This window comes from Cnephaeus nilssonii (assembly GCF_951640355.1).
Source record: "Cnephaeus nilssonii genome assembly, chromosome: 7".
Taxonomy (NCBI): Eukaryota; Metazoa; Chordata; class Mammalia; order Chiroptera; family Vespertilionidae; genus Cnephaeus; species Cnephaeus nilssonii.
Window position 1 is genome coordinate 102,253,657 of NC_137078.1, and position 23,863 is coordinate 102,277,519.

At 66.3% G+C, this 23,863-nt stretch overlaps 1 protein-coding gene across 1 annotated transcript; it reads left to right on the forward strand.

The window, feature by feature from the left end:
• Positions 1–644: 644 nt before the first annotated feature.
• On the forward strand, positions 645–22,592 carry MMEL1 (membrane metalloendopeptidase like 1; the record flags this gene model as incomplete). The annotated part of the gene is made up of 22 exons (XM_079777820.1): positions 645–798; positions 2,806–2,862; positions 3,950–4,111; positions 4,323–4,403; positions 6,205–6,300; positions 6,771–6,889; positions 7,420–7,485; positions 8,648–8,782; positions 8,865–8,954; positions 15,062–15,198; positions 15,571–15,664; positions 16,727–16,855; positions 17,266–17,364; positions 17,762–17,845; positions 18,253–18,356; positions 19,076–19,134; positions 19,551–19,670; positions 20,558–20,691; positions 21,001–21,066; positions 21,462–21,557; positions 21,948–22,024; positions 22,137–22,592. The coding sequence occupies 22 exons, from the start codon at positions 645–647 to the stop codon at positions 22,234–22,236; spliced, it is 2,259 nt and encodes a 752-aa protein (XP_079633946.1). The 3' UTR covers positions 22,237–22,592.
• Between the last annotated feature and the right edge of the window lie 1,271 nt (positions 22,593–23,863).

A 23,863-nucleotide genomic window follows, 5' to 3' on the forward strand; every position in this document is an offset into this window, starting at 1 on the left:
ACACATGTGCATGGATCCCATGTGCACACTCAGGTGCAGGTGCACGGGTGCACATGCTTACATGCATATTCACACATGTACCCATGTACAGGGAGCCCATGTGTATACTCACTCATCTACATGTGCATAACTCACATGCAGACACACACGTGCATGTGCTTACATGGACACGGAGCCCGTGCACACACTCATATATGCACGCTCACATGTGTAAGCTTGAATGTGCATGTGGGTCTGAGCATGGGTGTGAGTGCGCCCCTGGCAGGCTCCACTGCAGCACCCCCCACACCCGCAACCTGGTCTCCTGGACCTGGCGTGTGGACCCCAAGTTGTGAGCAGCATGGTCCCGAGAACTCCCCCTGCCACTGGGCTCGGAGAGGCCGCCCTGCAGAGAGACCGCCACCAGGGCCAGCAGGCTGGGCCCCTCCTCTGGGGACCCGGGGCGCTCAGAGACTCCAGCCCAGGAGCGTGTGGACTTGGTGATGGAGAGAGGGGCTGAGCACCCCGAGAAGCCTGGCACCTGCTCCCCGCCAGCGTCGGGCCCTCCCAGCCCCGGGCAGGGCCTCCGAAGCTCCCTACCGCGTCCCCCCTGCCCTTGGCCTCGGGCTGCTCAGCTGCGCACCGTTCCCTGCAGAGCCGCGGCGATGGGGAAGCCGGAGAGCCCCGCGGGGGCGGCGGAGACCAGGGGCCGGTGCCGGCGGCGGCGCCCCGGCTTCCTGGAGTGGGGGCTGCTGCTCCTGCTGCTGCTGCTGACGGGCGCCCTGGCGGCCCTGAGCCTCCTCTACGCCCACAGCGGAGGTGAGTGGGGCGCCGTCCCCCAGCCTCCCCCCCGCCACCCCCAGCGCCCCGAGCGGCCGCTCCTCCCGGCGCCCTCGGAGGGTCTGCGCGCCGCCCACCCGAGGAGCCAGCCCTGTCCGTGGGGCAGGCGGGGGTCTGCACGGGGCTGCGGGCTGAGCTGCGGGCTGAGCTGCGTCCTCCAGGGGAGGGTCACTGACCTGCGGGGCCGGCCCCTGGCAGAGGCTCTGCCCTGGCACCGCGGGGCCGGTTCTGCCGGCTGAGCCGCGGGTCCCCGCCCCTCGCGCCCCCGGCCCGCCCAGCACCGCGCGCTGCAGTTCCCGGCCGGCCCGGCAGGGGGAGCCCGAGCTCCAGGGCTGGGACCGCGGCGCTGCCAAGGCCCCGGGGGACCTGCTGCATCCGCCTCCCCCCCCCCCCCCCCGCCCCCGCCGGCCCCTGAAGGCCCAGGTCACAGGCGCCTCGGGGCCTCCCGGACACGCTGGTTTTTGCTAGATGGTGGAGGGCGCCGGGCTGGGGTCCCTGCAGGAACAGCCCCCCACTTGCAGTCCCCGCCCCCGCCCCCACCCAGGCCACGCGGAGGAGCCAGGACTGAATACCACCCCCACCCCCCTCCGGTCAGGGGGCAAAGTGGGGGGGGCTCACGTGCATGCACCTGGGCACCGGGCAGCCCTGGTCAGACGCCAGCTGCACCCTGGGAGGCGGGAGGGGGGGGAGGCAGGGCGGGGGTATGCGTCAGGTGAGCTCCTCCCAGGGCTCAGGAGAGTCTGAGGGAGACGCACTGCTCAGCTCTCTCAACAACGGGGCACGGCCTTTGTGCTAGAATGTTCCCTCGCTAGCCAGCGCCCTCTGCTCCGCCTGCACCACCTGGGCCATCCGTCCACCCCTGGGCAGGCTGCTTCTGGGCCCAGCAGGGGCTCAGCGTGGATGCTCCGGCCCGACAGGTGCCAGCTCTGGGTTTCCGGCCCCTCCTGGTCTCCTGCCAACTCCGTGGGCCAGGGGCAGGGGCAGGGGCAGGGGCAGGACCAGGGCCAGGGGAGGGGAGGAAGGTCCCCGCTGCACAGAGAGCCTTGGGGAGCCCAGACCCCAGAGCTCCCAGCCTGCAAACACCTGGCGTAGAGGCTTCCCGGGAGCAAGGCTGAACCCCCCCAGCTGTGGGGTGCAGGGGCCTGTCCTCTCCCCGGTAGTGAGGAGCGGCAAAGCCCACCCCAACGAGAGGGCCCTCCCTGCCCAGCCTCCTCCCCCTCGCCGTCTCGTAAATACCAGGGGGTCTCTACCAGGGACCCACGGTCAGGACCTCTGTGCCCCCCAACAACCAGGGTGACCAGCCCTCACTGGAGAGGGGAGGGCAGGGCCCCAGCAGGGAGCCAAGCCGGGGCTGGAGCCGGGCTGAGCACGTGTTTCTCCCCAGGGAAGCAGCGGCCGCTCCTCACTAGCCGGCTCGCCTCCGGGAAAGAGAAGACCGCTGTAAAGCGAAAGCCCCGAGGTAGCCTTGCCTTCCCCCGGGCACGCCGAGCGGCCTGGCACCGGCAGAGGGGCAGGGAGCCCCGGCCAGGCTGTGCCCACTGCCCACGCTGTGCGGCCAGGCGAGGGCCCATCCCAGACACCCCGAGTCCCAGGGAAAGAGAGGACAGAGGCAGGGCTGCCGGGAACCAGGCTGCCCCCAGGCCTGGGCGCTACTCCGGAGGCCTGGGCGCTACCCCGGAGGCCCGGCAGCGGCACCTTGACATCACCAGTGGGGGTGACATTGGGGGCGGGGCTTCAGGGTGCAGAGCTGGCAGGCAGGCAGGAAGGCTTAGGGCCGGCTCCAGCCCTGGGACCTGGGGCAGCCTCGGGGCCACACCAGGAGGCTGGCCCTCATGGAGGCCTCAGGCCTGGGCCCCGGGGAGGACCTGTGGCTGCCCCCAGTCCTTGGCCGGCCTGCCCCGGGCTAGCGATGGAGGGGAGGCCGGGCCCCACCCGCCCCCTCCTGTGCGCCTGCCTCTCCACGCTCACACTGCTCCCTGCCCACAGCCATCCAGGGGCCCCAGGAGGACGAGATGTGCACCAGCCCCGGCTGCGTGATAGCAGGTAAGCCCCGCCCCCTCCCACAGCTCCGCCCCATCCTCCCACAGCCCAGCCCCGCCCCCTCCTCACACAGCCCCGCCCCCTCACACAGCCCCGCCACTCACACAGCCCCGCCCCGCCCTCACACAGCCCCGCCCCCGCCCTCACACAGCCCCGCCCCCGCCCTCACACAGCCCCGCCCCCTCCCACAGCCCAGCCCCATCCTCCCACAGCCCAGCCCCGCCCCATCCTCCCACAGCCCAGCCCCGCCCCCTCCTCACACAGCCCCGCCCCCTCACACAGCCCCGCCCCTCCCACAGCCCCGCCCCATCCTCCCACAGCCCCGCCCCCTCACACAGCCCCGCCCCATCCTCACACAGCCCCGCCCCCTCACACAGCCCCGCCCCATCCTCACACAGCCCCGCCCCCTCACACAGCCCTGCTCCAGGGCAGAGGACCGGCCTGGGGACAGTCCCATCCTCACCCCCCCTCCCGCCCCCACACTCCTAGAAGCCCCTGCTCAGGCCCTGGCCTCCCGGCCCCGGGGCCTCTTCTGCATTTACAGAAAGAGAGGCCACCGAGCGTACAGCGCCATCAAGCACTCTCCCAGGAACTGGGCTTAGAGGAGGGTCAGACCTGCAGATGAGCCCGTGGGAGTGGTGGGAGGGGACCCCAGTGAAAGCCGCTGGGGTCGTGGGTGCTCCTGCGGGGCTGCCTGCGGGGTCCCAGTCAAGTGACAGAACCCTGCGAGCCCGGGGGGTCCCCCCCCCCAATGGTGGGTGAGAGCCGCCCCTCCCATCCTGAGGACACCTGGCCTCCAGGGGCAGAGCAGAGCCCCAGCCCCCCACACACACACACGTGAGCCTGCAGTGTCAGCCCAGCACCCCTGTGGACAGCTGGCTCCCAGAATTCAAGAGAAGGGAATGGGGACCAGAGAGGTCACGGGGGTTCAAGGTCATGTGGCTGATATGTGGCGGTTCTAGAAGTTGAGTCCCCCGCTTCCGAGGCTCAGAGAGGATGACTACAGCTCCCAGGGGTGCACAGCCCCCCAGGCATCCACAACTGCACCTCCCCTCCTCCTCTCCCCCCCCCCCCCCCCCCGGACGAGCAGCCGCCAGGATCCTCAGGAACATGGACCCGTCCAAGGACCCGTGTGAGGACTTCTACCAGCACGCATGCGGGGGCTGGCTGCGGCGCCACGTGGTCCCCGAGACCAGCTCCCGGTACAGCGTCTTCGACATCCTGCGGGACGAGCTGGAGGTGGTCCTCAAAGGTGAGCCCCGGGCCTGCCCGTCCGGCCAGCCGTGGGTGTGGGGCAGCCCGCAGAGCCTCCACGCAGGGGGCGCAGGAAGAGGGGGTCCCCGCGGTAAAGGCCCAGCAGGGGCAGAGGGGCCGCCTGCCGCGGAGTGTGGTGGGAGCGTGGGGACCTTTGACCTGGACCCCCAGCCGCCCCGGGCCTCTGTCCAGCTTCCTCCTGCCCACAGGGGCGCTGGAGCACACCGCCGCCAGGGACCGGCCCGCCGTGCAGAAGGCGAAGACGCTGTACCGCTCCTGCATGAACGAGAGTGAGTGGGGGCTCCTGCAGGAATGAGAGTGAGTGAGTGGGGGGCTCCTGCATGAAGGAGAGAGAGTGGGGGGCTGGACCCCTGGCCGCTGCAGCATAGACTGGTAAAGTGGGTGCCACTCAGGACTCAGGCCAGGGCTGTGAGCTGTGCCCCCGCCTGGCACTGTGCCCAGCCCCCCTGGGGCACAGACTGCCTGCCAGCTGCCCAGGACCCTCACACCCTGACCCCAGCACAGGCCACACTCTGTTTGGACGAGAGGAGGACAGGAGAGACCAGGAGCCCAGGGAAAGCATGTGTGTGCATGTGTGTGTTGTGCATTTGTGTGTATATGGGTGTATTGTGTGTGTGTGTGTATGCATGTCTGTGTGTACTTGTGCATTTCCTATATAATAAAGAGGTAATATGCAAATTGACCATCACACAATATGACCGCCCCCATGTGGACACAAGATGGCCGGTAGGGGAGGGCAGTTGTGGGCGACCAGGCCTGCAGGGGAAGCAGTTAGGGGTGACCAGGCCGGCAGGGGAGGGCAGTTAGGGGCAATCGGGCTGGCAGGGGAGCAGTTAGGCGTTGATCAGGCTGGCAGGGGAGTGGTTAGGGGGTGATCAGGCTGGCAGGCAGAAGCAGTTAGGGGCAATCAGGCAGGCAGGCAGGCGAGTGGTTGGGAGCCAGCAGTCCTGGATTGTGAGAGGGATGTCCGACTGACTGTTTAGGCATGATCCCACCAGGATTGGACCTAAACGGGCAGTCGGACATCCCTCGAGGGGTCCCAGATTGGAGAGGATACAGGCTGGGCTGAGGGACACACACACAACCCCTGTGCACGAATTTCATGCACCGGGCCTCTAGTGTGTGTATTGTGTGTGTGTGCATGTCTATGTGTGTGTTGTGTATTTGTATGTACTGGCATGTGTACATGTCTATGTGTACCCATGTCTGTGTGTGTGTGTGGTGTGGGGTGCACTGGGGGTTCCCGGTGCTTTGCTTCCTACTGGGAGGACTGAGACGCGGGGACCCTCTGGCTTGTCTCCCCGAGTGCCTGCTTGGGGCGTGTGAGCCCGGCCTGTGGTCAGAGGTTCTGGGGGCCGCTTCTCCTCGGGCCGGTTCAGGGCTGGGGTTTCCGGGGCTCCTAGAGGGCGGGTTTGCTTCTCACACGTGACAGCAGGCTCCTTGGGGCCCCGGCTGCACGGGTGCCTCCTTGGGACCCCGCTGGCGCAGGCCCAGGCTTGGCTCGGCTCCGCCCCGAAAACCAAGGGCCTTGGCCAGCCGTCCAGTCTCCGCCGGGGACTCCGTGTCCCCACCTGCGGGAATTTCTGCCCGAGACCGAGTGCACAGAGGCCCAGGGCCCTGCCACAGACCAGATCCAGGGGGACCCTCCATCTCCTTGGGAGCCGCCCGTCCCCTGGGGAGCCAGCCGGCAGCCACACCCTGATCCGTCCCCGCGTCCCCCCTTCACCTTGTCTCTGGGCCAAGTCCTCCCGAGCTCCCTGCTGATCCCCGGGCTGGCCCCCCACCCCCTCCCGGTGCCCAGTGCTCCCCAGGGTGGCTCTGAGCCCTGCCTGCTCCTGGCCATTGCTGGCCTGCAGCGCCCAGGCCCGTCCTGCCCTTCGGCCGCTGTCCGGTGGCACCTGTATGTGTAACCTCCCCCACCCCCTCTCGCCCCCGCGTCCCGTCTCTGCTGCCGTCGACGGGGGAGGAGGCGGGGCTGGGCTGCGGGCTGGGGTGCAGCACCCCTGTGGGGCCGTGTGACATCGGTGTCCACACACCAATGTCCGGGCGAGTGACCCCCCTCCCTCCCAGGCATAATCGAGGAGCGAGACTCCCAGCCGCTGCTGGAGACCTTGGGGCGGGTGGGCGGCTGGCCGGTGGCCATGGACGAGTGGACGGACACTGTAGGTAAGGCCGGGCCGGCGGCTTGCACAGGTGGGGTCGGGGGGCGGGGTGGGCAGGACCTGGGGCTCCTGGAGCCGAGGCCTTCAGCCTGGGCAGGTCCCGGCCGGTCCCTCCAGCTCCGAGGAGGGCAGGCATCCCTCCAGGCCCTGAGGAAAGAGGTACCCGCCCCCCACAGGCCCCGGGACCCCTGCTCCCAGCTCCGGGTGTGGGCTCGGCTCTCTGCTCTCTGGTTCAGCCCCACGTCGGGGGCAGGCACGGGGCACCCCCACCCTGGCAGCCCCAGCACACACTGCTGCCCGGGCCCTGTGAGCTCTGTGGACTGTGGGGAAGTGTGTCCCCCCCCGTCCCCAGCCCGAGGCCACACGTGAGCTGCGCAGGGGTCCCCTCCCCACCCCCAGGCCAGGGTCCCCAGTGCACGGGGAGCTGGGCCAGGACCCCGGGACCCGCGGCTCCAGCTCGGCCCCGCCCCCCAGGCCGCCACTGGGAGCTGGAGCGGCAGCTGGCGGCCATGAACGCCCAGTTCAACCGGCGGGTCCTCATCGACCTCTTCATCTGGAACGACGACCAGAACTCCAGCCGCCACATCATCTACGTACGGCCACGCGGGGCCCGGGACGCTGGGCAAGGCCAGGGCGGGGGGCGGGGGGTACTGGGGGGGCAGGGGGGCCAGGGTGGGAGGCCAGGACCCCGTGCCTGGCTGGGGCACAGCGGGGAGACAGCCACCTGCTCTGGCCCAGCTCCGAGGTCGGGGGCCCGGCTGCCAAGGCCCCGCCTCCTGCTCAGAGGCCACTTGGGCGGCGGTTCGGGGCTCTGGCCTCTGGGCGGGGAGCCTGGCCTCCAAGAGCCACAGCCAGAGCCAAGGAGAGCCGGGGAGCATGTGCACCCACGGGGTGGGGAGGTGGAGGGGGAGGAGGGGGGAGGCTGTGGCACCTGCACCCCCAGCCCCTGCGTGCAGCCCCAGGGCCCTCTGCCTGTCACTCAGCGAGCGGGACTCAGGCACAGGGCGCCAGCACACCCCACGTCGCCCGCTCTGGGTCCTGGGGGAGGGCGAGGGCCGCCGCCCGCCTTGCCAGACTGTGGGCACGGGCGCCCGGCCCAGGCTCACGCCCTCTGTGTCTCCAGATAGACCAGCCCACCTTGGGCATGCCGTCCCGAGAGCACTACTTCCAGGAGGGCAGCAACCAGAAGGTGAGCTGCCTGGCGCCCCCCGCCCTCCCCCCTCCTCCTCCCCCAGGGCCCGCCTGGCGCCCAGCTGCCCCGCGTGGCCTCTCAGCCCCGTCCCCACAGCTGGCCCCGGTGAGCACCTTCGTGGCGGAGCCCGGAGCCTTGGGCTGGGACCAGCTTTCTCACCATCGTAGGGCGTGTCCCCAAACCCTCCCCTCGGGGATAAGCTCAGTGGCTCAGCAGCCCAGGCACACACACCCCCCCCCCCCCCCGGCCCTCGTGGCTGGTGCTCTGTGTGGGGCATGTGGAGACCGGGACGCAGGGTCAGGCCCGCTCTGCTCCTGTGCCCAGAGGAACCGAACGGCAGGGCCAGCGGGGCGGGGACGGGAGGAAGGGCAGGGGGCGCGGGCTGGGCAGGGGAGGAGGCACAGGCAGGGAAAGGCGCCGTGGGGGGGCCGTGGGGCTGCAGGGCCGGGCGAGGGCCGCGCTCAGAGCAGCGTCCAGGCCGTGGGGAGGGGCTCCCACGGCAGCCGCGGGTCAGGCCGGGCCGCTGCGTGGCCGCTGTGGTTCCGCCTGCAGTGAAGACCCCCCTCCATGGGGCACAGGTGGGGCATCGGCCTCAGGGCCCAGCTCTTGACCCCCGGGGCCGGGCAGCCTGGCGAGGGCGCCACCCTCAACCCCGGCACCCGGCCCTGCATGACCCGGACCTTCCCCCGCACCTGCCGCGTGCCCGCCGGCAGCCTGAACAGGCCCTGGTGCCGCGGAAGTTCAGGGGCAGGTGCCGGTGGGAAGGGACGCGGGGGGGGGGGGGGGGGGGCGCCCGCCCAGAGCTGCCTGCTGCCGCACCTGTCCTGAGCCAGGGCCCAAGATCAGGTCCCGGAGGCAGGCAGGGCGGCGCCTGGCAGGCCTGTCGGGTGGGTGGGCGACAGCTGAGCGCCTGGCCGGGTGGGCATGACCATCTGCAGTGCCCTCCACCCCCACCCGCCGCGACCTGCACCCCAGGTTGGCGGACAAGCACCCGGGGGGCCGGCTCCATGCCATAGGCGCACCCCCGCCCCACCCCGCCCCCACCTCCACCTCCACCCCCGCCCCCGCCCCGCCCCCGCCTCGCCTCCCACCACACAGAGAGCTCCGTGGGGCCCAGGCGGCAGGACCCAACCAACCCGCCCCGCGTCCTCCGGCCCAGGTGCGCGAGGCCTACCTGCAGTTCATGGTGTCGGTGGCCACGATGCTGCGGGCGGACATGAGCCTGCCCAGGGACCACCGCCGGGTGCAGGAGGACATGGCGCAGGTGCTGAGGCTGGAGACGCAGCTGGCGAACGTGAGGCCAGGCCGCGGGTGGGGGAGGGGCGTGCCGGGGCCCTGGCCGCCACCCCCTCGTCACCGCCCGCCCCCCCCCGCAGGCCACGGCCCCCCAGGAGGAGAGGCACGACGTGACCACGCTGTACCACAGGATGCCCGTGACCGAGCTCCAGGACAGGTTCAGTCTGAAGGTAAGGGGGGGGCACAGGGGGGTGCTGGGGGCGGGGCCGCGGGACCCTCTGGTGCCTGCCTTTGGTGGGAGGAGGCTGCGGGGGACAGACTCAGACCCAGCCTCTCCTCCCCTCCCCCACGTGTCCTGCCTCTCATTTAAGCCTCAGAAATACTCACAACCCCAGCAGAGCCCTTAGCGGCCCCCCCACAGGACGGTGCCCACGTGCCGAGTCAGCAGGCTGTGGGGAACACGGGCCACGCCCCCTGGCCGCTGGCTGCCGTGACGCCTGGTGTTCTGAGCAGAAACAGGCTGGGAAGGGTGGTGACTCTGCTGAATCGGGGAACCCCCCACCCAAGTCCTGCTCTGAACCCCGACACGGCTCCCCACAGCTCTGCCTGCCCCAGACTGGGTGTTGCCCACATGCCAGACCCTCAGCCCGACCCCACCGCTGGCCGCCTCCTGCAGGAGGGGCAGGATGTCACTGGCCACCGCCAGCTGCTACCAATCAGAGGGCGGAGGGCGAGGGTGCAGATGGGGCCAGAGTCGGGGGATGAGGTTGGGGAGACCAAGGTCCAGAGGTTTAAATTGAGTGATTTATCAAAGACGATCCCCTGCTCTTCATGGCAGTGTTGTCTGCGTGAGAAATCTTTGTCGCCCGCCCCCACGGCCCCCCAAGGTGGCTCGCTCAGCCTTGGGTTTGTGTTTCGTGGGAGCAAAGCAGAAACCACTCCCTTCCCTCCCGGTGTCCGCGTGACCCTGCGCCGTTTATTGAAAAGTGCCCCTCCCTTGGCGCTGCTGTGCACGCCCCTCCGCTTCAAACCAAATGGCTGTGGGGCGTGTGTGTGCACCTGAGTGTGTGCACCTGTGTGTGTGCACCTGTGTGTGTGCACCTCTGTGTGTGTGCACCTGAGTGTGTGTGTGCACCTGTGTGTGTGCACCTCTGTGTGTGCACCTCTGTGTGTGTGCACCTGAGTGTGTGTGTGCACCTGTGTGTGTGCACCTGTGTGTGTGCACAACTGAGTGTGTGCACCTGAGTGTGTGCACCTGTGTGTGTGCACCTGTGTGTGTGCACCTGAGTGTGTGCACCTGAGTGTGTGTGTGCACCTGAGTGTGTGTGCACCTGAGTGTGTGCACCTCTGTGTGTGTGCACCTGAGTGTGTGTGTGCACCTGTGTGTGTGCACCTGTGTGTGTGCACAACTGAGTGTGTGCACCTGAGTGTGTGCACCTGTGTGTGTGCACCTGTGTGTGTGCACCTCTGTGTGTGTGCACCTGAGTGTGTGTGCACCTGTGTGTGTGCACCTGAGTGTGTGCACCTGTGTGTGCACCTGAGTGTGTGCACCTGTGTGTGCACCTGTGTGTGTGCACCTATGTGTGTGCACCTGTGTGTGTGCACCTGTGTGTACACCTGTGTGTGTGCACCAGTGTGTGTGCACCTATGTGTATGCACCTGGGTGTGCACACCTGTGTGTGCACCTGTGTGTGCGCACCTGTGTGTGTGCACCTGAGTGAGTGTGCACCTGAGTGTGTGTGCACCTGAGTGAGTGTGCACCTGAGTGTGTGTGCACCTGAGTGTGTGCACCTGTGTATGTGCACCTGAGTGAGTGTGAACCTGTGTGTGTGCACCTGAGTGTGTGCACCTGTGTGTGTGCACCTGAGTGTGTGCACCTGTGTGTGTGCACCTGTGTGTGTGCACCTGAGTGTGTGTGCACCTGTGTGTGTGCACCTGTGTGTGTGCACCTGAGTGTGTGAACCTGTGTGTGCACCTGTGTGTGTGCACCTATGTGTGTGCACCTGTGTGTGTGCACCTATGTGTGTGCACCTGTGTGTGTGCACCTGTGTGTGTGCACCTGAGTGTGTGTGCACCTGTGTGTGCACCTGTGTGTGTGCACCTATGTGTGTGCACCTGAGTGTGTGCACATGAGTGAGTGTGCACCTGTGTGTGTGCACCTGAGTGTGTGCGCACCTGTGTGTGTGCACCTGAGTGTGTGTGCACCTGAGTGTGTGCACCTGTGTGTGTGTGCACCTGAGTGTGTGCACCTGTGTGTGTGCACCTGAGTGTGTGTGCACCTGAGTGTGTGCACCTGAGTGTGTGTGCACCTGTGTGTGTGCACCTGAGTGTGTGTGCACCTGAGTGTGTGCCCACCTGAGTGTGTGCACCTGAGTGTGTGTGCACCTGAGTGTATGCACCTGTGTGTGTGTGCACCTGAGTGTGTGCACCTGAGTGTGTGCACCTGTGTGTGTGTGCACCTGAGTGTGTGCACCGGAGTGTGTGTGCACCTGTGTGTGTGCACCTGTGTGTGTGTGCACCTGAGTGTGTGCACCTGTGTGTGTGCACCTGAGTGTGTGAACCTGTGTGTGCACCTGTGTGTGTGCACCTATGTGTGTGCACCTGTGTGTGTGCACCTGTGTGTGTGCACCTGAGTGTGTGTGCACCTGTGTGTGCACCATTGTGTGTGCACCTATGTGTGTGCACCTGAGTGTGTGCACATGAATGAGTGTGCACCTGTGTGTGTGCACCTGAGTGTGTGTGCACCTGTGTGTGTGCACCTGAGTGTGTGTGCACCTGTGTGTGTGTGCACCTGAGTGTGTGCACCTGTGTGTGTGCACCTGAGTGTGTGTGCACCTGAGTGTGTGCACCTGAGTGTGTGTGCACCTGAGTGTGTGCACCTGAGTATGTGTGCACCTGAGTGTGTGTGCACCTGAGTGTGTGCGCACCTGAGTGTGTGCACCTGAGTGTGTGTGCACCTGAGTGTATGCACCTGTGTGTGTGTGCACCTGAGTGTGTGCACCTGAGTGTGTGCACCTGTGTGTGTGTGCACCTGAGTGTGTGCACCTGAGTGTGTGTGCACCTGAGTGTGTGTGCACCTGAGTGTATGCGCACCTGTGTGTGCACCTGAGTGTGTGTGCACCTGAGTGTATGCACCTGTGTGTGTGCACCTGAGTGTGTGCACCTGTGTGTGTGCACCTGAGTGTGTGCACCTGTGTGTGTGCACCTGAGTGTGTGTGCACCTGAGTGTGTGTGCACCTGAGTGTGTGCACCTGAGTGTGTGTGCACCTGAGTGTGTGTGCACCTGAGTGTGTGTGCACCTGTGTGTGTGCACCTGAGTGTGTGCACCTGTGTGTGTGCACCTGAGTGTGTGTGCACCTGAGTGTGTGTGCACCTGAGTGTGTGCACCTGAGTGTGTGCACATGTGTGTGCGCACCTGAGTGTGTGTGCACCTGAGTGTGTGTGCACCTGAGTGTGTGTGCACCTGTGTGTGTGTGCACCTGAGTGTGTGCACCTGTGTGTGTGCACCTGAGTGTGTGCACCTGTGTGTGTGCACCTGAGTGTGTGTGCACCTGTGTGTGTGTGCACCTGAGTGTGTGCACCTGTGTGTGCACCTGAGTGTGTGCACCTGAGTGTGTGTGCACCTGAGTGTGTGCACCTGAGTGTGTGCATCTGTGTGTGTGTGCACCTGAGTGTGTGCACCTGTGTGCACCTGAGTGTGTGCACCTGTGTGTGTGCACCTGAGTGTGTGCACCTGTGTGTGTGCACCTGAGTGTGTGCACCTGTGTGTGTGTGTGCACCTGAGTGTGTGCACCTGTGTGTGTGCACCTGTGTGTGCACCTGAGTGTGTGCACCTGTGTGTGTGTGCACCTGAGTGTGTGTGCACCTGAGTGTGTGCACCTGTGTGTGCACCTGAGTGTGTGCACCTGAGTGTGTGTGCACCTGAGTGTGTGTGCACCTGAGTGTGTGCACCTGTGTGTGTGTGCACCTGAGTGTGTGCACCTGTGTGCACCTGAGTGTGTGCACCTGTGTGTGTGCACCTGAGTGTGTGCACCTGTGTGTGTGTGCACCTGAGTGTGTGTGCACCTGAGTGTGTGTGCACCTGAGTGTGTGCACCTGTGTGCACCTGAGTGTGTGCACCTGTGTGTGCACCTGAGTGTGTGCACCTGTGTGTGTGTGCACCTGAGTGTGTGTGCACCTGTGTGTGTGTGCACCTGAGTGTGTACACCTGTGTGTGCACCTGAGTGTGTGTGCACCTGAGTGTGTGTGCACCTATGTGTGTGCACCTGAGTGTGTGTGCACCTGAGTGTGTGCGCACCTGAGTGTGTGCACCTGAGTGTATGCACCTGTGTGTGTGCACCTGAGTGTGTGTGCACCTGAGTGTGTGTGCACCTGTGTGTGTGTGTGCACCTGAGTGTGTGCACCTGTGTGTGCACCTGAGTGTGTGTGCACCTGAGTGTGTGCACCTGTGTGTGTGTGCACCTGAGTGTGTGCACCTGTGTGCACCTGAGTGTGTGCACCTGTGTGTGTGCACCTGAGTGTGTGCACCTGTGTGTGTGCACCTGAGTGTGTGCACCTGTGTGTGTGTGTGCACCTGAGTGTGTGCACCTGTGTGTGTGCACCTGTGTGTGCACCTGAGTGTGTGCACCTGTGTGTGTGTGCACCTGAGTGTGTGCACCTGTGTGTGTGCACCTGTGTGTGCACCTGAGTGTGTGTGCACCTGAGTGTGTGCACCTGAGTGTGTGTGTGCACTTGTGTGTGTGCAGCTGTGTATGCACCTGTGTGTGTGCAGCTGTGTGTGTGTGCACCTGTGTGTGTGCAGCTGTGTGTGCACCTGAGTGTGTGCGTGAACGCTCTCTGTCCCACTATCTCTGTCTGCCCCAGGCCGGCCCCCCACTCCCCCGTTGCTCCAGCTCTGGGATCTTTCTCAATATTCCACAGAGTAAGTTGAGCAACTCTGTCCTCCCGGGTCCTCTTGAGTATTATGGTCTTTTGCATTTTCTTACAAAACTCAGAGTCAGGCCCGGCCAGCGTGGCTGAGTGGGTGAGCGTCGACCTATGAACCGGGAAGTCACGGTTCGATTCCCGGTCAGGGCACAGGCCTGGTAGACGGGCTCAACCCCGAGTATGGGGCGTGCAGGAGGCGGCGATCCATGATTCTCTCTCATCATCGATGTTTCTCTCTCTCCCCCTCTCCCTTCCTCTCTGACATCAATACAAATTATATTTTTTAAAAACTCAGAGTCAGCTTGCCAGTCCCACACACGAGCCTCGGAGAGTGTGACGGGGGTTGCTTCGACTCTGCACCGACTTGGGGGAAGCGGACGTGTTTCCTGCGGGGTCCTCCAGCCCGTGAGCCAAATGCACGTTTCCGTGTGTCCGCTTCCTGGCGTCCCTCTTGGGGGGCTGGAGAGTTCTCTGCTCCGCGGCCGGCCCATCCCTGGTGGCTGTTTTCTGACCGTCAATGGTGTCATTGGTCATATGCCCGCCTTGGCGCTGGGACACGGACACACGGCTGGCACACGCACCTCCACCCGATGCCCAGCGCTGGGTCTGACCCGGGAGATGCTGTTAGACTTCCCTCTTCTGCACGCAGTTCACAGCCGTGGTGAAAGCAACCGTTTCCTTTCTTCCCTCCCGAGCCCTGCTGACCGTCCCACCGCCTTGTCTGGCGGAGCGGGCGGGACATCGGCCTGGTGCCAGCGCCTCGTGGACCTGGGTTACTGCCTGCTACACTGTGTGTAGTTTCCGTTCCTTCTCCGGTCGCGTTGGCTACATTGTGTCAGCGTGGACCTGGGTTATTGTCTGCAACACCCTGTATTGGTTCTGTTTCTCCGGTCGCGTTGGCTACATTGTGTCAGCGTGGACCTGGGTTATTGTCTGCAACACCCTGTATCGGTTCTGTTTCTCCGGTCGCGTTGGCTACATTGTGCTTCCCCGGGAATCTGTCCATCACAGTTGAGTTTCAGATATAATCTGGCGCCTGCTGCCCGTCCGTCAGCTCTGTGGTTATGTCACCACCTTTCTCCTCGTTCTGATCATCTGCACCTTCTCTCCCTCTTTTTTTTTTTTAAATATATCTTTATTGATTTCAGAGAGGAAGGGAGAGGGAGAGAGAGAAACATCAATGATGAGAGAGAATCATGGGTCAGCTGCCTCCTGCACGCCCCACACTGGGGATCGAGCCTGAAACCCGGGCATGTGCCCTGACCGGGAATCGAACCGGGACCTCCTGGTTCATAGGTTGATGCTCAGCCCCTGAGCCATGCCGGCTGGGGTGCACCTTCTCTTATTGCTTGGCTATTCTCTGGTGGGGGCTGGGCACCCAGGCACCGTGCCCACCTCTCCCCCTCCCCAGGGATTCAACTGGACCCTCTTCATACAATCGGTGCTGTCATCTGTCAAAATCGAGCTGCTGCCCGATGAGGAGGTGGTGGTCTACGGCATCCCCTACCTGCAGAAGCTGGAGAGCATCATCGACGTCTTCTCGGCCAGGTGCGGGCCGCCTCTGCACCTTTGCCCTGCTCTGCCCGCTCCCCACAGCTCCTCCTCTCAGGAGAGAGCCCCCAGGCCGTGACTCTGAGCCTGAGGGACTCGGGGCTGTGAATGCTAATGGCCAGTGGAGCCATCTGCTAGGGACTGAACCCCTCCTTGAGGCATCTCAGGCGTCCAGAGCCGACAGGCGGTACCTGGGGTAGCGGTTTCCGTTCAGAGCCCGTCTCCGTCTCTCAGGAGATGCCTCAGAGGCAGTCCCCACCACCCTGAGCTCCCTGTCTCGGAGAGAACCTGGCGGCCAAAGACCCATAACCAGTATCCCTCCCTGAGCAAACCCCTCACCTGTCCGTCCGCCCTCTGCCCCGCCCCCAGGACCATGCAGAACTACCTGGTCTGGCGCCTGGTGCAGGATCGTATTAGCAGCCTGAGCCAACGGTTCAAGGACGCACGTGCAAAGTACCGCAAGGTGTGTGAGACCCGCAGCAGTGGCTCCGGCCCGGCCTGAGCCCAGCCATCATTCCTTCAGTCCGCTTATGATACTCAGCCCCTGTGGGTGGGTGGGGGAGGGGGGGCGAGCACTGAGGTCATGGGGTCACAGCCATCAAGGAGGCCAGGGAGGCAAGCACAGGGAATGAGGAGCTGGGGCTGGGTAGGGCCCCTCCATCCCCCAACCCCCTGCCTGGGTGGAGCCCCCTGCAAATGGCACACTCGACCCTCCCCACACCCGTGCCCAGCACTCAAAGGTAAGTCTCTGAGTTCATCCCATGTCTCCCTCCACCCCCTGGGTACTCTAAAGCTGAGGAGGGGGAAGTACACGTTGGTAAATGCCGTGGAATGAATGAATGACAGTGAGTGAATGAATGACAGTGAGTGAATGAATAAGTGAATGAATGGGTAAGTGAATGAGTAACTAAGTGAGTGAATGAATGATTAAGTGAATAAATGAATGTCTAAGTGAATAAATGAATGAGTGGATAAGTGAGTGAATGAATGGATAAGTGAATGAATGAATGGATAAGTGAGTGAATGACTGAGTAAATGAATGACTAAGTGAATGGATGAATGTCTAAGTGAATGAATGGGTAAATGAATGAATGACTAAGTGAGTGAGTGAATGACTAAGTGAATAAATGAATGTCTAAGTGAATAAATGAATGAATGGATAAGTGAGTGAATGAATGGATAAGTGAATGAATGAATGGTTAAGTGAGTGAATGAATGGATAAGTGAATGAATGAATGGATAAGTGAGTGAATGAATAAGTGAGTGAATGACTGAGTGAGTAAATGAATGACTGAGTAAGTGAATGGGTGAATGTCTAAGTGAATGAATGGGTAAATGAATGAATGACTAAGTGAGTGAGTGAATGACTAAGTGAATAAGTGAATGTCTAAGTGAATGAATGAATGGATGGATAAGTGAGTGAATGAATGTTAAGTGAGTGAATGAATAAGTGAGTAAATGAATGACTGAGTAAGTGAATGGATGAATGTCTAAGTGAATGAATGAAGGAAGGAATGACCACCAGGTGCTGTACGGCAAGACCACGGAGGAGGTGCGCTGGCGGGAATGCGTCAGCTACGTCAACAGCAACATGGAGAGCGCGGCAGGCTCCCTCTACGTCAGGAAGGCCTTCTCCAGAGACAGCAAGGACGTGGTGGGTGCTGGGCTCCCGGGGGCCGGCGGCTCGTGCAGGGCGCACCGCGTGATCGGGGCAGGTCCACGGCCACCTCCTGGCTGTGGCTCCGCTCCCACGGGGAGCCTGTGGCCCAGCAGTGTGTGTGTTTGCGGGGAGGCGACAGGAAGCACACGTTCACCTGGTGCCCGAGAAGGGAGGCAGGGGGATCTCGCCGCTGGCCCTGCAGGCTGCCGGGGACGGGGGGTGAGGGTGTCCGGGGGTGGGGGCCCTAGGTCCCCTCCGACGAAGCACAGCTGTAGAGACCCTGCCCCAGGAGGGCCATCCCACCCCGACCCCGCTCCCCACCCAGAGCAGCCGCACTGCTGGGGCCGTGGGCCAGGCCCCGCCGAGCCCCAGGCCTCACCCAGGCATGCGGGGCGGCTCCCCAGGTCGGAGAGCTCATCGACAAGGTGCGGGCCGTGTTCGTGGAGACCCTGGACGAGCTGAGCTGGATGGACGAGGCGTCCAAGAGGAAGGCCCAGGAGAAGGTGGGCCGGGCGGCAGGGCCCGGGGCCAGGCCCCGGCAGGAGGGGCAGCCCAGGGCGGGGCCCGTGGCCAGCGCCTTCACACTCCCTTCAGCGAGGCCGGGCGGCTGCTCAGGAGGGGCTGTGGGCAGAGACAAGACGGGAAGCCAAACCCGGGGTGGGTGGGGAGGCCAAGGCCTCCGGGATCAGGTGCCCGGAAGTGATGCCAGGCCCACAGGAGCCCCCTGGGCCAGGGTGAAGGCAGCAGAGCCACCCACGGCCACCCCAGCCCCCTGGCCGGGTGTCAGATGCAGAGCCTGGTGGCCAGCGCCCAGCCGGGGTCTCTCCCGCCATGAGCTGCTGAATCCATGACCTGCAGGGCGGGGCACAGCCAGGATGCACGGCCGCCCCTCCCCTCCAGGCCATGAGCATGAAGGTGCAGATCGGGTACCCCGACTACATCCTGGACGAGAGGAGCAAGCACCTGGACAAGGAGTATTCCAACGTGCGCCCCACCCCCGCCTCGTGAGCCCGTCTCAGCCCAGCCCCTCCGCCCCGACCGGCCTGCGGACCAGGGGCCCGGGATCGCCTGGGGCGGGAGGCAGGCTCTGCGGACAGCTCACCCCCCTCACATGGGCTGTGGCAGCTCTAGCAGGACCCTGTCACCGAGGGGGAAACTGAGGCCCCAGGGGGGCAAAGGACTTGCTGGGAGACACATAAATGGGGGAGCCAGGGTTGCCCCACCACCCGTCACCACTCTATACCCAGAGCCTGTCTGCCTCGTTCGGGGCTGCCCGGAGTCCCCAGGCCCGTCCCCAGACCTGCCCTTGACCTCCCTCGACCCCCCTCCCCCCCCCCCCCCCCCCCCGCCGGCCGCCTGGTAGTGACAGCCCCGGCCCCCCGGCCCCGCAGCTGGACTTCTCGGAGCACCTGTATTTCGAGAACGGCCTGCAGAACCTCAAGGCCAGCGCCCAGCGGAGCCTCAAGAAGCTTCGGAAGAAGGTGGACCAGAACCTGTGAGTGGGGACACGGGGGGCGGGGCCTATGAGGGAGGACAGCACATGGGGGCGGGGCTTGTGAGGGGGGACAACACTGGGGGGCGGGGCCTGTGGGGGGGACAGACTGGGGGCGGGGCCTGTGAGGGGGGACAGACTGGGGGCGGGGCCTTGAGGGGGACAGACTGGGGGCAGGGCCTGTGGGGGGGACAGACTGGGGGCGGGGCCTGTGAAGGGGGACAGACTGGGGGCGGGGCCTGTGGGGGGGACAGACTGGGGGCGGGGCCTGTGGGGGGGACAGGCTGGGGGCGGGGCCTGTGAGGGGGGACAGGCTGGGGGCGGGGCCTGTGGGGGGGGACAGACTGGGGGCGGGGCCTGTGAGGGGGACAGACTGGGGGCGGGGCCTGTGAGGGGGACAGACTGGGGGCGTGGCCTGTGGGGGGGGACAGACTGGGGGCGGGGCCTGTGAGGGGGACAGGCTGGGGGCGGGGCCTGTGAGGGGGGACAGACTGGGGGCTAGGGCGGACACCGGGCCCGCTGGGGGAGGCTGTGGGTCTGACTCAGAGCCACCCCTGCTTTGGGGAGCCGGCCCAGGGAGGAGCCAGGTGTCCGGACTGGCCGGCCCCCAGCCTGGCTGCTGGCAGTGCTGGTCCCTGCTTGGCCGGTGGCCCGGGCCCTCAGGGTGGCCCGGAGGGAGGGTCCCAGGAGACAGGACCGCACGTGACCAGCTCACTCCTCAGCTGGATCATCGGGGCCGCGGTGGTCAACGCGTTCTACTCGCCAAACCGGAACCAGATTGGTAAGCCCCCCATCCCCCCCCCCCGCCCTGATGCCGGAGGGGAGCCTAGGCAGCCTGCCCTTCCTCCTGGGGGCACCCCTGCTCGTTCTCTAAAGGGGAGAGGGCACTGTCTCTCCCACCGGCAGGAACTCACCCACCCGAGGGGCCATTCCTGTGTCTGTTCAGGAGCCGGGGGGCGGGGGTGCCTTCTCAGAGGGCGGGCAGCCGGCCCTTTGCTGGAAGGAGCATGAACGGTGCAGAGAACCCGGACTTGGGTCCCGGGCCTGCCACACCCTCCCCTGCCCCTGGGCTCCGAGCCTGTCAAGTGGGGGTGTCCCCACCTCTACCTCCCGGGGTGGATTACAAGGCAGGACCCTGGAGGTCGGGGCGCAGGGGGTGTGCTCACTCACAGCGTCTCTGCCCCGCCCCCCCCCCAGTGTTCCCCGCCGGGATCCTGCAGCCCCCCTTCTTCAGCAAGGACCAGCCGCAGGCCTTGAACTTCGGCGGCATCGGGATGGTGATCGGACACGAGATCACCCACGGCTTTGACGACAACGGTAGGGGCTCCCGGGGGGTCAGAGCTGCACCTGAAGTCACACCCTCCCCCCCCCCCCCTCCCCGCCGCCAGCAGCAGCCTGGAAGGGGTCTGAGGCCAAGTCCCAGGCTGTCCACCCAGCCCCTTTGTGATTGGGGGGGACACCAAGCCAGGTCCCCAGGGAGCTCTGGGGGCGGAGCAGGTCTTGAATGGCAGGCTCAGCCGGGCAGAGGGATGGCGGAGAGGGCTCAGGGCTCCAGGGCCAGATCCTGCCTGCACCGCGTGAGCCCACCCCACCCCTCCTGGGCCTGTGACCCCGAGAACCAAAGCCCAGTGCACCTGGGAACTCCAGCGCTGGCCTCCAGCCGGGGTCTCCCCAGGGCGCCCAGCAGCCTCCAGCCGGGGTCACCCCAGGGCGCCCAGCAGCCTCCAGCCGGGGTCACCCCAGGGCGCTCAGCAACCTCCAGCCGGGGTCACCCCAGGGCGCCCAGCAGCCTCCAGCCGGGGTCACCCCAGGGCGCCCAGCAGTCTCCAGCCGGGCTGTGCTCACCCGACCTCCCTCCCCCGGGCGCCCTGCCTGGCTCAGGGCCTGTGGCCAGGCTCGGGGCTGCAGCTGCCACCCGGGGAGGCTCTTCACCCCAAGCTTGACCTTGGGCACCTTCCAAGGCAGCCCGGCGTCCCAGGACACACCCACCCTGATGGGGGCTCAGACATCAGGGGGTTGGGGACTGAGGTGACATGGAGGCCCAGCCCTGTCTCTCCGGCGCCTGAGCTCTGTCCCCATCAGGTGCTGACCCTCTGGGCCCGCTCTCCGCTCACTCCCCTGAGCTCAGACACGGGGTCCCTGGAGGGCACGCAGGAGAGCCCGGCTGGGCACGCAGGGCCCACCACCCCTCTGCCCGCCCCCAGGCCGGAACTTCGACGAGGAGGGCAACATGCTGGACTGGTGGAGCAACTTCTCGGCCCAGCACTTCCAGGAGCAGTCGGAGTGCATGGTGCACCAGTACGGGAACTACTCCTGGGACCTGGCCGAGCAGCAGAACGTGAGCCCAGCAGCGCGGGGATGGGCCTGGGGGGGACAGAGCCTGGGGTGGGGACAGAACCTGGGTGGGGACAGAGCCCAGGGGTGGGGACCACGGGGGGGGGGACAGAGCTTGGGGGGGGACAGAGCCTGGGGGGGGACAGAGCCTGGGTGGGGACAGAGCCTGGGGGGGGACAGAGCCTGGGGGGGGGACAGAGCCTGGGGTGGGGACAGAGCCCAGGGGTGGGGACCACGGGGGGGGGGGACCCCACCCAGCCCTGGCCTGGGAAGGGGAGGGAGCTGCCCCTCCTGCGTCCTGTCCCTGCTGCAGGTGAACGGGCTCAGCACCCTCGGGGAGAACATCGCTGACAACGGAGGGGTGCGGCAGGCATACAAGGTGGGCCCGGGGGCTGGGCATGGGGCCCTCAGGGTGACAGGCATACAAGGTGGGCCCGGGGGCTGGGCATGGGGCCCTCAGAGTGACAGGGTGCCCCTGCCCAGCCGAGTGTATCCCCCCTTTGCCATCGGCACGGGAGGCAGCAGGCCCGGAGGAGCCTGCCGGGCCGGCACAGGCGCGTGCCCTGGCTGCTCTGCCCATGCACTGCCTTGACCTTAGCCGAGGCCTCTGCCCGCGGGTGCCACGGTCCGTCTCCAGGACAGACAGTGAGGTCACGGCACCGCCCTGCCCCACAGCCCCAGGCCCTGGGTGTCAGGAGCTCATTCCAGGGGGCGCGGGGGGGGGGGGGGGGCGGGCAGGCCTGCCCGGGGCCAGTGCCCGGTCGGTGCCCGCAGGCTTACCTCAAGTGGAGAGCAGAGGGCGGCCGGGACCAGCAGCTGCCAGGCCTGGACCTGACCTTCGACCAGGTCTTCTTCCTCAACTACGCTCAGGTGGGGCCACGACCCCGCCACCTGCCCCAAACTCCCCCACCCGCGTCTCTGCAGGCCCCACTGTGGGTGCCTCCAGGGTGCCCAGGGCAGGCAGGCTAGGGGGAACCAGACCGAGGGGGCCTGGAAGCTTCCAGAAGGGAGAGGAAGAAAGGAGGGGGGCGGGAGGGGGAGGAGTCAGTGAAGCGGCGGAGGGGGACCTGCTGGCGACCCCCCTCACCGACACTCCCTGGGGCCTGAAGAGAAACGCCACCTCCCTCCCCTCCAGGCCGCCTGGGCCTGGCCTTCCCCCTCCTGCACCTGCTCAGGTGCCCGCTTACCCCAGGCCCCGCCCCAGGCCCCGCCCCGCCCGGGCCCCGCCCCCAGCCGCAGCCACGCCCCCCGCGCTCGCAGGTGTGGTGCGGCTCCTACCGGCCCGAGTTCGCGGTGCAGTCCATCAAGACGGACGTCCACAGCCCCCTGAAGTACAGGCAAGTGCGCCCCGCGCCCCGCGCCCCGCGCCCCGCGCCCCCCGCGCCCCCGCTCCCCGGGCCCCCGCGCCCCCACGCCCCCGCGCGTCTCAGGCCCTCCGTCCGCCCGCAGGGTGCTGGGCTCCCTGCAGAACCTGGCCGCCTTCTCCGACGCCTTCCACTGCGCCCGGGGCACCCCCATGCACCCGCGGGTGCGATGCCGCGTCTGGTAGCCGAGGCCGAGCCACACTGCGCTGCCCACGCCCCCCGAGGTCCGAGGCGACCCGACGGCTCTGAGCCGGTGCGGCCGGCGGGGACCTGCGTGCGCTCCGGGCCAGACCCGCACCGGCCGGGACTCTGTGGGGACCCGGGGTGAGCAGTACCCCGCGCCGCGCCGCCCCGCGCAGCCCTGCGGCGCCTCTACCTGCCTTCCGCCCGCTCCACGCGCGCCCTCGGGTGTCACCAGCTTCAGACTTGAGCGAAGTAAACGCTTCAGAGAATCCGCGCCTGTCTGTCTGGGCCGCGGGGGCCGCCTGTCTGTCTGGGCCGCAGTGTTGGGCCCTGGGTGCCCGCCCCGCACCCCTCCCCGCCTCGGGTCCCCGCTGATGCTGCCCCCGAGGCCTCGGGCCAGACGAGGGCCCAGGGCGGAGACAGCAGGCGCTCTGGGGCCCGCGTCCGCGACAGGCCCCCTCGGGGTCCTTGTGCGGGGTCAGGGCAGTGGTCAGGGTGCCCCGGATGATGCCCCTGGCGCTCGGGGACCCGCTCGGGAAGGAGCCGAGGTTGGAGGTGGGTAGAGGAGACCCCAGGCCCCAGTCCAGAAGTTGGATTTGGGGTTCTGTGGACCGGAAGCCAGAGGAGAGTTAAAGCCCCAGAGGACACCTCCCCCTGCCCTGAGCTTTGGGGAGGAGGGAGGGGGGAGGGGGAGAGGAAGGAGGGGGAGAGGGAAGAGGAGGGGGAGGGGAGGGGACCCAGCAGCTGGGGGGCTCGCTAGGAGGCCTCTGTTGTCATTGAGGCCCAGACCAGGGGGTACTGGGAAGGTCATCTGAGCCTGACCCACTCAGTCCACAGAGCGCCGAGGAGAGGGGGGCCTCTGGGCCTGAGAGGCTGGCAGGGCTGGTGCACCCCAATTGGAATGCGGGGGAGGGGTTGCCGGAAGTCCCGGGTGGGCCAAGACACCCCCACCAGCCACGCCACAGGGGCAGGCGACAGTTCCCGGGTCAGTGAAGGTGCCTGGGGCAGACCAGCCTTTTCTGTCTGTCCTTCCTCCCAACTCCACAAGAGCCCGCCCCCGCCTGCTCCCTGTCCCCCCCCCCCCCCGCCCCCGGCGAGCCCCACCCTGTCACCCCCGTGTCTGCGCCCTGAGCTCCCCGGTGAGGCTGCAGGGCCCTGGCTGCCCGTTGGTCCTGAGGACACGGCTCCCAGCGGATGAAGTGACGCTGCCCCGAAGGGAAAGCAGCAGTTTAATGCCCGGTGCACGCGGCCGCCCGGCAGGCAGGGCCCAGGGCCCAGCGACCCCAGAACAGCCTGCACGTGCACCTGCCTGGCCTGGGGCAGCCCACACCCTCCCACACCCTCCCACGCCCTCCCACACCCTCCCACACCCTCCCACACCCTCCCACGGCCTCCCACACCCTCCCACGCCCTCCCACACCCTCCCACGCCCTCCCACACCCTCCCACGGCCTCCCACGCCCTCCCACATCCTGGGCCTTCACGGAGCCGCCTGGCCACACTGTGGAGGCAGCAGAGGCACTGGGCCCCCCACTAGCAGTCTGTGCAGAAGGGAGCTCACTGGACACTCCCCTCCATTCAGGGCACAGCTCAGCCTCCAGGACGCCCCTCCCGTCACCTCGGACACACC